We start from the raw sequence: 15835 nt of genomic DNA, 5'->3' as shown, positions 1-15835 counted from the left end.
TAATTCAAGTTTCATTCTCACATTCATTTAGCCGGAAACATTTTCCACATTCACTCAAAAAAGACGCTAATTTGATCAGAAAAGGTAAGTAATTCAAAATTTGTATTTAATATTTGTGCTACTTAGCAGTTAGTTGAATATCTTGAAAGAAAAATATTTTTCAACTACAATTTACTCGAAAAAACCTGATCTCTGTGTCACGGAGATCGCTTCTCCGTGACACGGAGAGAGCTGCTCTCCATGACACGGAGTGTCACGGAGAGCAGCATCTCCGTGACACTCTCAAGCAGAATATATTTTTTTTTTTGTAATATGTTTTATAAACAAAAATATCACATTTTGTTTAAAATATTAATTTTTGATTTTAATTTTGTTTAGTATAAAGACGTGAAAAAAATTATATTTGTTTGGAAATATTAATTCTTAAATAATTGTACAATTAACAGTAATTTGTTTTACTATAATAGATGTGTACAATCAAATGAAAATATAAATTCTTGAAAAAATTATTACAGTTCCTTAAAAATATTAATTCTTGTATAATTGATGCAGATGCCTTTAGAATACGTTTTCTCTCCGGAACAATGGTTTTCTGCTACCATCTTTCAGTATCCAAATCGTCAATACGTTCAAGATTTTATAAATTTCATAGATGCAAATCAACAATGTTATTTGATGTGTAGTAATTTTTATGGATTTATATATGGAGCTGTTTTCAAAGGAGACGGAGAACAATTTACTAGCAAGTTGGTACACGAATTTATAATGAGACTTGTGCATTGTGGCAAAACAATGAAGTTTGGGTACGGTTAGATGACCATCTTGCTAGGTTTGACTTGCAAGAATTTTACCTCATTACTGGACTACCTTGCCATGAACCATCTGTAGAAATTGATTATAATAACCATCGTCTTAGAAATCAATACTTCAATGGCACGAGAAAAATTAGCAATAGAATGCTTTTTGAAACTTTCCACATGTGTGAAGATACAGAAGATAAATTTAAACTGGGATTAGTTATGTTGGTTGAGTGTGTGTTGAAACGACTTCACGACAAGTTGATTATAGAACTCTGGGTATGGTTGAACATCTGGATGAGTTCCTTACATATCCGTGGGGCCGAATAGCATATTTCATTTTGTTAAATTCTTTGAAAGAGTCACAATTGGAAAAAATAATAAGGATGCAATAGAATGGACAGACAGAATGTAAGTATGCATTACAAGGTTATCCACTCGCATTTCAGGTATTATGTTCCTATTCTAATTACTTACGTATTATGTATAATTTCTTTGTACAAAGAATAAAATTTATACATCACATTTCTCTTTTTTTATGTTGCAGTATTGGATATATGAAACGTTTCCACAAATTGGACAAAAATTTGGTCGCCGTAAACACAGAACGGTGCAGATTCCACTAATCTATAATTGGAGGTCTAATACTATACTGAAGAAATCGGTTGTTAAGCAATTTTTGGATACTCAAGATGTATGAATTTTTTATTTTCAATATAGAATGACATTCGCATTTTATTATTAATAAGTTCAATTAAACAAATGGATTCTGATAGTTTGTTATGATTACAGATCGAAGTCATTGCAGTGTTGCAGCCTACAGAGGAAGAATTACAAACACCTTGGTACACAAATCTTTCTCTGCCGGCTGACGATGAACATAATATATTAGATGCCATTGTCACTGGAGAAGTAGATAATGTAGTACCACAAATACCGGATAACATCCGTGTGCAAGAAACGACCAGTCGTGGCACATCGAGAACTTTAACTAGAGTTGGGCCTAGTTCTGCTTCTGGTGCCTCCAGATATGTAACTGAAGATCGAATGGAAGAAATGTTGGGTATGTACAGGCAACATACGATATCAGATGTGTCCAGTCAGTGTGGCAATTTGAAGGCAAAATTTGTTGAAGAATCCAGAGCCCTGAACCAGGATATCCTTGAAAGCCAAAAGCAACTGTTCGAACAACATAACAAATCGATGCAAGATTACATGCTATGTGGTATGCAGTCATACATGGATAATTCTCTATCAAATATGTTTAGCACTCATATGGCCCAGGAATCGCAACAACAAGAAGCCCATTATCAGGCGATTCTTCGAAAACAAGAAGAATTATTCCAGCAGCAACAGGAGCACATACAGTCTTATATTGATACAAGTTTGTGTTCTGTCAGATCTTAAATTGACGAAAAGAATGAGAATATGCTAAACAGATTATCTAACTGGGAATCCAACATGGAAGCCATTATAGGTTCCATGCAGCAGGATGTTCCTCTCCATGCAAGTCCAACTCCTACTGTTGACATCAACGTCTCAACCAGCAGAAAGTGTTGACATGCGGAGAAGAGAAAGGGAAAAGAAGATGAAATACACACAGGCTTCATCATCCACAGGCCGTTCCTTAGAAGACTACAACATGAACAAGTACAAAGACATTAGGAATTGGATATCGAGAAATCAATCTGGGTAACAAATGTAACTCATTCTGAATAGTCCGAATTCTAAACATTATTATATCTATGTGAAAAATTATTTGTTGAATTATTTGACAGTAATTTAAATTATGTTATACAGTGCATATTTGGACGATGGCCGTGGCAATGTCTATGAAAAAGACATGCTAAAAAGTTTAATGGATCCGACGAAGGATCTGAATATTGCGGTGAATGAAGGTTTGCAATCACAATAAATTTGATTTCGTAGTTAATATGTATAATATATGTTTTATATATTTATTGCATTAGCATATTGAGCAGGAGCTGAAGTTATTGAGGCAGCGTATGAATGAAGATTGTACTCTCCTCAATAAAAAATATGCAATTTTGGATTTTCAATTTAAAGAGGAGTGTTGTCAGCAAATGAGGTGGCACATGGAATATAACCAGACACGTGAATCAGATGGAACTCGCCTAGAAGGCTACGCCAACGGTACATTCCCTGTAGCTGGTCGTTCGTGGATGCGATGCAAGTATTTATTAATTCCAAGTGCATATCCAGGCAATGAATGTTATCTGTTTCTGGTCAATATTCGTGAATGGAAATTCTACATATACGATTGCAGCAATAATGTTCACACACCTGATGCAATCAAGGCTCATGCAGAAGCAACATGCACAGTCGTCCAAACATTATTGCAGTGTGAACCCTTGTCCACCAGACGAGATATAAAGAAACATATAGATTATCCAATGAAGATGGAGATTATACCTTCTCTACAGTGTGCAAACAATGGGTGAGCATTTCAACTCTTGTTATTTACTACCGTAGTTAATCTATTGTATATACTAATTTCGACTAACGAAAAATCATTTATTGTACAGGCCAAATTGCATAATGTTTGTACTCAAGTATATAGAATGCTTCGTTCTCGGGCATCCAATAGAATCAGTTTCAGCAGAGAGGATGTCAATATACAGAAGAAAGATTGCGGTCGATTTTTTGAATAACGAATACTTTCTTTATCCCCGATAGTGAAACAGTTGTCGTGGCTCAGCTGTACTTTGCTTGTGTAACTGTTGATGATCAGCCGGTTCATGATACCGTCTTTTGCAATATGTATTTTACTTTATGTGGTGGTACATAACATGGATTTTGGTTTTATGTGGTGGCACGTAAAATGTATTTTGGTTTACACAATTGTTTGCATATTTCAATTTATATGGTGGTATGTAATATGTTCTCGAAGTGTCATTATAGACAAATGAAATATCAAGTGTCAAGATTCACAGCTATGTAATGTCGAGAACGACATATCAAACGTCCGAAAATCGAAGAAATGTAGAGAAATATCGTATTTTGGTCCAAGTGTCGTTCTAGACATTCGTAATGTCAAGTGTCGAGATTAACAGCTATTTAATGTCGATAACGACATTACAAATGTCGAGAACGGCATCAAATGTCAACATAAATATGATCCAACCAAATTTAACTAAAAGTGAAGGCAACCAAATGGTGTATTAACTGCGAAAACTGTAGCAAGCAGCTTTATAATTACTATAGCAGTTAAAGTTGGTATGCTAAGCACAAGTACGTTCTCAACCATATTGATGTGAAAAAAAGTTGTAAAATAATCACCATCAATGACTTCAACCATATTGGTTGGTGAGATATCTTATCGTGCATTCAACGGACAAGTGTTTCTCCAGTATAAAATATTGAACTTTACTTAAATATGTACATACGAGAATTTAACAAAGTCATTGCACTAGTTAGTTTTTCCATTGATTATGTCTTCATCAACTCAACATACTTCTGTTCTTGATGTTACTATCACTTTCGACCCCCCTGGGTCGTCCGCGGACAACCCGATCATCATTGACTTGGACTCGGATGATGAAAGCAAAGTCATTGCACTAGTTAGTTTTTCCATTGATTATGTCTTCATCAACTCAACATACTTCTGTTCTTGATGTTACTATCACTTTCGACCCCCCTGGGTCGTCCGCGGACAACCCGATCATCATTGACTCGGACTCGGATGATGAAAGCAATATTTTTGTTCCATATGTTCGTCAACCTTCGAACCGCCATCGTAGGGTTTGCCTTCAACCAATCCCTTTTCCGAATCTAATCGACGAAATTGAACCAATTCAAGTTCATCGTGAGATCGTCCCAGTACCGATCCAACCGGAAGCACATCATGTGTTGTTGGATGAAAATGTTGGAGCAGTTCCCATCAAAAATGAAGATGTGATCATCATAAGCTCTGACGAGGAGTACGACAGTGATATGTTCTCTTTGTCCGTCATGGAGGATATGTAGAAGATGCAGTCATCGTAAGTGAAATGTTTACGTACATATAGTAGTGCTATAAAATCCATATAGGTGATGGATAATTTTTTAGGTGATTACCATTTTGTATAATAGTTGTCTACGATATGTATTGGAGTTATGGCTTCCTTTTGTTGTGATTACCATTTTGTCTGCTCCAATGACTTAGGAGAACGAATCATTCATGGGTTGTTTTGTATCCATTACCACTTTGTGTCTACAATGATTAAGAAAATCCCAGTGATGAAATAGATATGTACTTATTCACTTATATGATAAACAAAATGATATCGTAGTGAAATGTTCATAAGAATATATGTAAGCACAATTTCCCTTGTTGGTAGTTATACCCCAAACCTGGCCTCTCTTGTTTGTATCCATTATGACATTCAAAAATGAAGTGTTGTTTATATTTAGTGAATGCCCATACGAATTTTCCTGTTTGTGCGCTATAAAATTTTGAACGACTAGAATAATATAAGAGAAAAATCACAAAAAATGGGAGGAATCCGTATAAAGGATTCAAAATTTATTACAAACTTAATTTTACAACAAGCAATTGCAAATAAGTGATATCAAGAGAGAACGAAGAAAGAAACAGAAAGAAGTAGAAGTCAAAAATATATTCAACAACATTTAAAATAAGAGGTAGAAAGCAAGTAATACAAAAGAAAAAAATTCAAAACATTGATAATTCATGTTATCATGGCATTTGACGATCAGAATACACAATGTCATTCAAGTATACGTGTCACTTAAAGATGTCGAATTCTGACATGTTTGCCTGTTATGTCCAGAACCCCCACATCGGTCGCATTTTCGTCTCAACGTCGACCTTTCAGTTCTTGAGCGTTGACGTTGGGTAGGAGGTCGACCTGGTGTTCTACGTATATTCGGGGGCAAAAATTTGACGAAACGAATAGATTGAGGAACAACCCAATCTGACTCTAGGCCAACGGGGTGAAGAACTTCATTGTACGCAGCTCGCCAATATTCTGTGGTGTAGTAAGAGGAGCATAAATCATACAATGATTTTCTTTTGCGCAAGCAGCTCGGGATGCATGTGAACATGGGATTTGTCGCATCTGAAACTCTCGACATGAACATGTGTTACCTATAAGGTCGACAGTACAAAGTTCGGTAGCTATACCTACCTTAAAAACGAGTTCGTCCAAATTTCGTACTGGTAAAGTTGCACCGGCGTCGAATGATTCGTACTATATTTCGTAGATGCACTTTTTCTCTCGTAGAACCATCGTTGCATCAATGACGTAATATTTTCGATTAACGAGGTTATAGGGAAACTTCTTTGTCGCCTTAGGACTGAATTTAGTGACTCCGCAATGTTATTCGTCATAACGTTGTACCGATTACCAACAAAATGTGCCCGTGACCAGGTGGATATACCTGCACGTTCCAAGTAAGATGCCATTGACGGTAGAATGGTTCTTATCTGTGTCATAAACTGATCAAATTCCGATACGCGGTATGCTAGCGCTGCCCGCTTGAATAAGAAGATGACATTGCTACTGCTATACCTTGCAATAAGATTTTTCTCGATATGCCAGATGCAGGCACCGTGGTGAGAAATTGGGAACAACCTCGTAATTGCCCGCTTAATACTCTTCTTCCCATCCGACACAAACACTAGCTGGTTTGAATCATCAATGACATCTTTCAACTTTGCAAAGAACCAATACCACGATGCATTTGTTTCCCCATCGACAACACTCCACGCAAGAGGATATATTTGTAGGTTAGCATCTTGTGCTGCAGCTACTAGTAGTGTTCCCTTATATTGGCCCTTCAAATGACTTCCGTCAACACAAATTACTGGCCTCATGTATTCTAGAAAACCCCGTACACTAGGCCCGAACGCTAAGAAGAAGTACAAGAACCTATTATTCGAGTCGAGTTCAATGTGTGCAATAGTTCCTGGATTTTTCTTGGTTAACATGTGACAATATAATGGCAATTTCTGGAAACTTTCTTCGGGTGTACCACGAAAAAATCGAAGTCCCTTCTCTTTAGCCCTCCACGCTTTGTTGTAGGTAATCCGTACACCAAACTCACGTTCCATATCCCCAATAATACCCGCAGGAACGTATGATTGGTTTGCATCGTCCAACCTTCGCATTATGTGATGCCCAATTATTGCACTCGTTGCGTGAATTTGTGCATTTCGTCGAACGTCTAGAGAACATGTGTGCTCAGGTATGTACTCTCGAATCGTAAAGATTTCTGAAGTTTTTATCTTAGAAGCTCGTACTAGCCAATGGCATGTAGTATCGACACAACACACAGTAAGAGATCTAGGATTCGACTTTTTAACCTTGAAATGAAACTTCTCTTTCAAAGCCTTAAGTTGAAGCCTTGTGTGTAACTGTTGTTTGCTAAAGAATATCTGATTCTCCACAATGTCCTCTTCATCAATCGACTCAATTGCATTTCGAATAAACAAATTGCCTTCACCTAAACTTTCATCCATATTATCAATCGTTTGTGGCTCTTGTAGTTCGCACATATTGACTTCATTGCGTCCACACAATGCATCTTCTATTGGTGACAAATGCTCAACTCCAACATGCAGTTCGTGCTCTCTAGCATTATATTCGTTTGCAATTACATACAACGCCGCTTCTGTGTGAACAGACATAAACCATTGCACATCCTCATCGTCGGCTACATCAGCTGGGGGTATATTCATGTTTGGAACTGTAAATTTCAATTGAATTCGGATCTTCATTCTATCAACATTCAGCTTCTCGAATAATTTATGTACAAGCTCTTCATATGTAATATCGTGTCGAACAACAATTGATGTTGTTCGGTTCCCTAACCATTTCCACTCGTCGTCTATGTTGACGAATCTACCACCATACGAGACAACAAATCTCTTAACATCTCCCATATCTGCATGTCATAAACAACAATACTGTCAACCACTAATGAAAATCGAAAACGAAAATGTTACTTGCATGCAATATGTGAATCACTCTACACGAAATTTTACCAACTTACTCAAATTTTTAATGTTATTGTCAACATTTAACAGTGTCGAGAATGATAGTATAAATATCATTCTCGACGTTTATAATCATTATTGACATTTATAAAATGTCGAGAATGAAATGACGGGATTTCATGCATTTATCATCTTCTTCAATTTCAACCACCATTTTTGCAAGAATTTATTCCACCATAAATAATATTCTAAATATAGAAGTATATTATCTAACTAAGTTAGTTAAGATGAATGGTACAAAAAATATATACTCAGAATAATTTCGTCCAAGGGAAAAAATACTTTATCAAAAAATTGAGATTTGAACATATATAACAACAACTACTAAATAAAACTTATCAAAAAAAAAGAGAGTTCGAAGAAATAGAGTTCAAAGAAATATACCTTCTACCGACAAATGATGAAAGCCTAATCAGCTTCAAATTTCTACCACAGTAAATTTCTTAAAATAATTTCTTTGAAGTTGGAATCATATACTTCTTCGTATATGGTAATGGAATTTTTGCTTCTTCTTCATTTGTTCTAGAATAATTGATTAAAATGTAATTAAAAATATAAGCAAGTGGACTCACCTAGGTAATAGCAACATTATTGTGCCTTCTCGTAGAAGTTATTTGCTCTTCTTAAAAATTGTGCCGAAGTGATATAAAATTGATTAATCTTTTCATGAGGGTAAAGTAGACATTTTGATCTAAAAATTGGACATTTTTGCAAGGATTATAAAAAAAGTACACTTTTCAACTCCAACCCTTATAATTGGACATTCTTGAAAATGCCTCTAAAAATTCTTTACTCTCTCTATAACACCAGACGCAACAATTCTAAAGTAACACAATATTGAAGCAAATAAATCATTGTTCTGAAATGTTAAGTACCAGATAAGAAGACTGTAATTGACAAGGAAAAAATAACATACTGCCTTTTGAGCCTTGAAATCTTTCAAGACTTAAAAGAAACTCATTGTACTTATCCCTTTTGTCTTGAAAAATGTCTTTCACAGCTATACGATACAAAGGCATCATTTATTGTTATTAGTCTCTGCGAACTGCTCGCACTCCATATCCAGACTTGCTCCGACATTCATTGTCCCTGTGTTATGTGAGAAGCTAATGGGGGAAAGGAAGAGCAGAACCAGCAAAACCAGAAAGAAAAGAGGAAGAAGGCAACAAAATTACCTGACTTTGGAATTCAAGCAGCGTCGTTGCAATTTGAGCGAAACGGTGTCGTTTTGAATTAATAAATTGCAATAGTTGCAAACATTTTCTTTGTTTTCTTTTGTGAAACACGACTTCAACCATGGATGAATATATATGCAGCCATGTGCGAAGGAGGAACGGTCTGTGTAATATTTTCAGCCAAATTTCAGTGAAATTGTTGATTGAATCAACAACTTTTCTCATCTACATTCTTCTTGTTTTGCCGTTTTCCCCTTTCCCTTTCTATTTTCTCTTTATTTGGTTACTGATGCTACCAAAAAATATCACCTGATAGATCTTGAGCTTGATGGTCGAACTTCACTTAGATGAACACGATCGGTCTGTGAATACCTGCAACAAAGGCAACGAGGTGTGTGCTCGTCGCCCCTCCGATACTTAAGTCAGATAGGGAATTTAGTACGTAAAGCTATAAACTGAAGATAATGAAAAACGTACCTTGATGTTGAGCCTTGGCCAAGTATTTATAGGTTAGGACTAGGTGTTGGAGTTTAATTAGAAGTGTATTGTTAGAATTCTAATAAGGGAAGGAGTAGATTTAGGTGGGGTCTATTTTTTAGAGATTAATTCGGCGGGTAAGGTCGAATTAGATAAAAGAACCCCGACCTTAAAAGAAACCATGACCTTAAACCGGCGTGAGACGCCAAGATCAACTCGGGGGTCATAGGTCGAGGTCGAGGATTATGGACAAAATGAGGACTAGTTCGGGGTACCCAATCAGGAGTCATCATAGGCCCCCGTGCATCTGAGCTGTAGATTGTGCAGAGTGTGCGATCTCGGATTGAGATGCAAAAAGGATGTCGTGGCTTGATATCGACCTTGACACCTGTCATTTACCTGTTGGAGATCTGCTGTGTCACGTGTCTGTCATGTGGCTGGTTGTCAGAGCTCGAACTTGGATGTCTACCACGTGTCCTGTTTTAAGGGTTTTAGATTAAGTGATTGTTGGTATACCCATGACCCCTATAAATACCCCCACTATTCTTTTTCACTTTTTACTCTCCACTCTCTGTAAAAGAAGCTCGAGTTCGGGGATAGTGGGTTGTGAGCGATCGCCATTAAGGTAAAAGTTCGAGCCTTTAAGTTGTTAATTATTTGAGTAGAGTAATGTCGAGCAGTAGCAGTAGTGGTAGAAGTAGTAGTAGTAGTAAGGGGTCGAGTAATAGTGACAGTAGTAGGCCTTCTAAGAGGTCGAGGGATAATGAGAACCCTACTGCCCCAAGTATGGTTGTCGAAACTTCGGGTGATCAAAGTCGAGACCTTGTCACTTTGGCTTTTCCTGTTAGCTCGCACTCTCCAGGGGAAGTGGTACTGACTTATCCAAAGAACCCGACCACCTATAAGGAACATGTAATTATTAAGATAGCTAGAGAGTTCGGGGTGATGCCCATTTGTGATGTTAGGGTTCCTGAGAGCACCAAAGATATCTTAGGAGCTCAAGAGGAGAAGATGACATTTTTTAGGGATGCCCTTAAGGCTAGGATGCGGTGGCCTCTTCACCCCTTTTTTGTCCACTTTTTAACTTCGTTCTATATGTGTCCGGGCCAGTTGGCCCGTAACGGTCGGAGGCTGTTGGTCTATTTCTTTATATTATGTAGATGCCTCGATATTGAGCCTAGGCTCGACCTTCTGAGGATGGTGTACGATATGAAGTACTCGTCAGGGTTCAACTGTTTTGTGTTTTTGTTAACCAAGGGGGGCTTTAGAACGCCTGATACCCCAAGCTCTCTTCGGGGTTGGAAAGAGAGATTTTTCTTTGTAAAACCCCAAGACCCCGACCATCCTTTTAGCCCGAGGTGGGAGATTCCTGGTAAGGATAGGTTTAATAAAGGTCAAGCGTAATTTGAGGTTCTAGAGAGGGACAGAATAAGGTTAGTTAACCACGACCCCTTGGCAGAGAAGATCGATTATTTGCTCGAGGATGACACCCTCGACCTTGCAAATGTTAAAGGCCTCAAGGGTATGTCTTTTTCTTTTTATGCTCTATCGTCGTATTCCTGATGTTGAGATCATGCTAATGCCTTTGTTTCTTGTAGATCTAGAGATGTCATTTGATCCTTCCAAATTGCTGGCCAATGTTCATCATAAGGCGAAAGGCCAATGTCCAAAGCCTCGGCCCCAAAAAAGGGAAAGAAAAGGGCCAAGCATGCCGATGTTAGGGTGCCTACAGTGGATGTTGAGAGCCCGGCACGTCCTAGGGGTCAACCCTCGACGTCAAGAAGCCCGACCTCAACGCCTCATGGGACGTCGAAATATCAAGATCGAGCTCAAGTGTGTTATGGCGTCGCTGATTCAGGCTTCGAGCTTATTTCGGACAGTGCCCTCGAGGAATACACGGAGTGTGCCCTTGTGAAGGACCTTGTCGAAAGGTTCGAGAAGGAGGTTAACATTAATGAAGAGGTCAAGACACTGGAGCCTTTGACCTTAAGGGTAAGATGCCAACCTTAACTGTGTTTTTATTTTTTCATCTTCTTTGATCGAACTGACTTCGAGCTTCCTTTCCTTCTTTGTGCAGACGCTGAGTGTGGCACGAGGTCTTACTTTGAATGGTATCAACATTTCGAATGAAATGGAGGAGGTTTTGAAGGAGAAAGAGGGAGCTAAAAAACGAGCTCGTGACCTAGAAAAAGCCCTCAAGACTGCTGAGGCTGACCTCAAGAAGTCCCGAGAGGAACATGAGACATCCAAGGCTGAGGTCGAGGAAGTTAAGCTCGAGCTTCTGCAGTCCCAGAGGTGCTTTGGGGAAGAGCTGGCGAAGGCTCGAGCTCAGGCTGTTGAAGACTTCAAGAAGTCTGACGAGTTTGGGACCCTATTGGGACAGTATAGGTCGAACTCTTACCATTACGGGCTTCGTCTTGCCCGTTCTTAACATTTATATTCCTAACATTTTTCATCAAATTCTTACCTTCCATTAATTAGCACATTTTTATTCTTAGATGATGTTTTCTCTTGAAACATCCATTTGCATGTTCGGAAATGAGGAAAGTTATTTTGTTGTATTTTTGTATTTATTATTATTATTTTTTCAAATATGACGGGCAAATAAATCGTTTTATGTCCTCCCGATGAACCATTAGGATAAAAATTATTATAAGAGATGAGACATGTTAATTAAAAGAATGTTTAATATAAGAATGCGTAAAAAAGGTTAAAGCCATAAACGCAACATTGAACAAAGATTGAAGATCTTAAGTATGATTTGAAATGTGATATAACTAATTAAAAAATTTACTGTGAATATAATCCCTTGCTGAAAATGGAAATATGTAAATGAATTAGATTGGATGGGGATTAAGACAACATATCCCGTCTCGTTTCGCTTTCACTTCGAGTGGGGCGGAAATTTTGGCTTCCATTAGGTAATCGAGGCAAAATGCTCCGTTTCCATTTCCAACTCGCTACAGATAAATCCCTTGCACGGTATAATTATTTCCTAATTTGTATAATTATTTTTTAGAAAGAACGACTTAGCATGGATTAAGAACCCTAACAATCATGATCACTGTTTTGATCAGAATTATGTAAATTATAAAACTAAGAAGATTTCGTGTGGCCAAATCCTGAGTGAGTATATCTAATTTGTCTTAGGAAATTACGTATAGGGAAAATATTTATTTTCTCTTTGAAAAAGAAAATATTTCAAAAAATTTTAGCTTCTGTTTGACAACATTTATATATAATTTATAAATTTTTCGTATTTAAAAAAAAAATCACACTTTTTACCCCCTTTTCTTTAGCCAGAAATCAAGTATATCATGTTTTCGTTTCTAGTAGAAATCTATCTTATACTATCATACATAAATATAGAAAGCATGACAAAATTGGATATAGCTCTAAATTCATTTACTTAAAAAATAAATAAATAAATAAAAATAAAAAATTCAAAGAATAATCGATTTTTTATTTTTATTTTTTAATGAACGAGCACATTGTTTCCTTAGCAAAAATATATCACATTTAGCTTATAGCTCCATTTTGCAAGAGCAGAACCCTACTAATTGAACTATATATTTCAAGCCAAGTGGAAGATGTATCAAGTAATTAGATTTTTCAAACAACTATCGAGCCATTCTCGACTTGAACCAGAGTCTTTGCCTGTGAAATTTTCCTACTTCCCGTTGTTAATAGAGCCTCGTATTTGAAAGCCAACTCTTCAAGTTGTTTGGTACTTTATAAGCTTGCCGTAGACAATGACGGATTTGGGAGGGGCTAGCCCATTAAAATTTTTACTTCCTAAACCGGGTATGAAGAAACTCCGATTGCTCATAATGTGGTCAATGAATCAATAATTGGTTTTGTGAAGGCACATGGTATCTAAATATTTTATTAAGGTTTAAATTTTATTCACACATTTATTAGTTAAGTAATAAAAATTATGGGTTAATATATAGACATTTTAGCCACCGATTGCCAGCTCTTATGCCACTATCGCCCATCATTATTCATTAATACCGTTAGGTTGAATTATTCCTGGAAAAGGAATTTAGATTATTATTATTAAGAAAAAGAGTTCATATGACGGAATGAATTATAATTTGAAGCTAATTCGTCGTGATTTTGTTTTATGTTGCATTTTCAAGAACGTCGATACAAAATAAATTGTGAAATATATAAGTGTATGATTAAGATTCATTTTCAGAATAAAATACAGTAGCCCTATTGTATATTTTAGTGTGTGTTCACATAATAAACTCCATACTTCCGTCAAGAAAAATATAGTAGAAGTTATGATGCGCTTTGTCGCTTCTCCGGGAGTCCTATTCGCACGTCGTAAAGGGGGATCTATAGTGAGAAAAATCGTATCCCGAATGTCCGATCCAAGTGTATATAAGTTGTGTTCGCATTCGAAATACGTTTTAGTGTTTCTCTTTACCCTTCTTAATTGAATAGTCTTAAAGATTTTAAAAAGAGAAGAGCTGGATACTTCTTTGAATAAATATTTTGCAAAACTAAACCTTACCTGTTTAATCATCTTATTATTTTACTTCGATCTCTTCATTTTTCATTATTGAATAACGTTAATTATGAAAAATTATCGATTTTTTCACTAGACAATAAACTACTTTAAACCCTCAACTATATGTTGAACTATTTTAAAATCCGCTATTAAAAATCAACTCAAAATTGAATTCCTTATAATCACTTAAAATCGATACTTAAAAAAACTTATAACCAGTATCTCAAAACTTCAAAACAGGCCCTCACTTTTCGTAATTAATTAGAAACAATAGAAAAATGTCCAATTTTTTCTTCAATTGTCATGTGACCCTCAAAAAAACTTCAAGTTTATAGAAATAGTAATGTTATTTAACATTATCGGTGTTAAAATATCAATTCAGGTGTCACTAATGTGATATTAAATAAGAAGTACAATTAAATTAGTCATTTAACTTTATCTTTTATTGAGCTTATTAACATTATTCTTATATAAATTAACTCAGTCATGCACTGATTGAACAAGACTTAGAAGGTAGATTTTCTCATCGCAAAAAATGAAGTTCATTTGAAAGTGGCAATTGGCAAATGGCAATGAAGTATTGACGAAGTTTAGAATCTTCGTTTTACTTTTCCTTTAAACAACTTAAATTCCACACGGTGTTTGGACCAAATATTCCCTCAATAATAAGCTTCAGCAGGCGTATGCTGACTTCGAGATGAATTTGCCTTTTAACTAAAATAATTAACATAGACAACCCAATCCAGCAACTCTTTCCAACAAAAAATCCACACTTTTCTTCTCCACCGCTTTGGCTCTCTCTCTCCCCGACAGTCACCGGTATTTCAAGAACAACCTCAAGAAAACAGAACATATTAAACCCACAAAAAATGGATTCTTCAGGGCAGTGTCATAACAGAAAACGCATGTTCAGACAGTCACATTCATCGTGTTCTCCACTGTACTTTTTCACAGTAAGATCTTTTGTTTTGTGTTCAAGTTTTCTCACTTTTCTTTCTCTTTTATCATCTACAATTCCCTTTAATTCTTCGGCTTTTCGGCCTGTTTTAGTTGTTTCAAGATTGTCAAATTCTGCTAAATCAATCCAAGATTTTCATAAATTGTTGATGCCCATAAAAATAGAGAACCGGGTTTTATTTCCTGATGATTTTATGTTGTTGGTTGCTGATGGAAGGAAAAATGGGTTTATAAAGAAGGGTATTATCGCAGAATTGGAATGTGTTTATTACCGTAAAAATGTACTGGATAATGCTATTGTTGATAAGGAGAATGTGTTGTCTGTAGATGAATATGATGAATTTAGGTCAATTGTGAGATGCCCAATCCCTTCAGTGAATTATTCGACAGTGGTAAATTTACGGTGGCGGTATAAAAATGAAAAATTGAGGGAAGAAAATGGATTACGGATGACTGAGAATCAGACTGTTCATTCTTGGGAAAATGTGACGTATGGAGCTGTTTTGGACGGGGAAACAGTGGTTGTGTTTGCGAAGGGTTTGAATTTGAGACCTGCTAGAGAATCCGATCCAGGCCAATTTAGTTGCCATTTTGGGTTAGGGAATTGGGAAACGGATGAAAGGTTTATGTTTACGACGAAAGCTTTGGTTGCTGGTCAAGAGGTTGTGAGATGTTCATTGCCTCGGAGCATTAGAAACAATCCAGATAAGGCGTCGGGAATCCAATTGACTATAGGAGTTACACCCCGTGTTCGTGCTCGAGGTCATGAACGCTCACTCTTGCCGTCTGTGGCGAAGATATTTGAAGCCAAGTCTGAGCAAAAGAAGAAGGGTGAGGGAAAGTACGAGCTTTGTGCTTGTACAATGGTGTGGAACCAAGCTTTTGCGTT

The 15835-nt window shown here is 36.7% G+C and overlaps 2 protein-coding genes across 2 annotated transcripts; one reads left to right on the top strand and one right to left on the bottom strand.

The window, feature by feature from the left end:
- Nucleotides 1–5943: 5943 nt before the first annotated feature.
- Nucleotides 5944–8837, bottom strand: LOC111388521. The gene is made up of 2 exons (XM_023013250.1): nt 8735–8837; nt 5944–7706 (listed from the first exon to the last, which is right to left on the bottom strand). The coding sequence occupies exons 1-2, from the start codon at nt 8835–8837 to the stop codon at nt 5944–5946; spliced, it is 1866 nt and encodes a 621-aa protein (XP_022869018.1).
- A 5837-nt stretch (nt 8838–14674) lies between these two features.
- Nucleotides 14675–15830, top strand: LOC111388520 (glycosyltransferase family 92 protein RCOM_0530710-like; the record flags this gene model as incomplete). The annotated part of the gene is made up of 1 exon (XM_023013248.1): nt 14675–15830. A coding segment is annotated over exon 1 (972 nt), but the record flags the coding sequence as incomplete, so codon positions are not given.
- Nucleotides 15831–15835: the final 5 nt, after the last annotated feature.

This window comes from Olea europaea, unplaced genomic scaffold, assembly GCF_002742605.1.
Source record: "Olea europaea var. sylvestris unplaced genomic scaffold, O_europaea_v1 scaffold5032, whole genome shotgun sequence".
Taxonomy (NCBI): Eukaryota; Viridiplantae; Streptophyta; class Magnoliopsida; order Lamiales; family Oleaceae; genus Olea; species Olea europaea.
The sequence above is the reverse complement of the archived record's forward strand: the minus strand, read 5'-3'. Positions and strand labels throughout refer to the sequence as shown.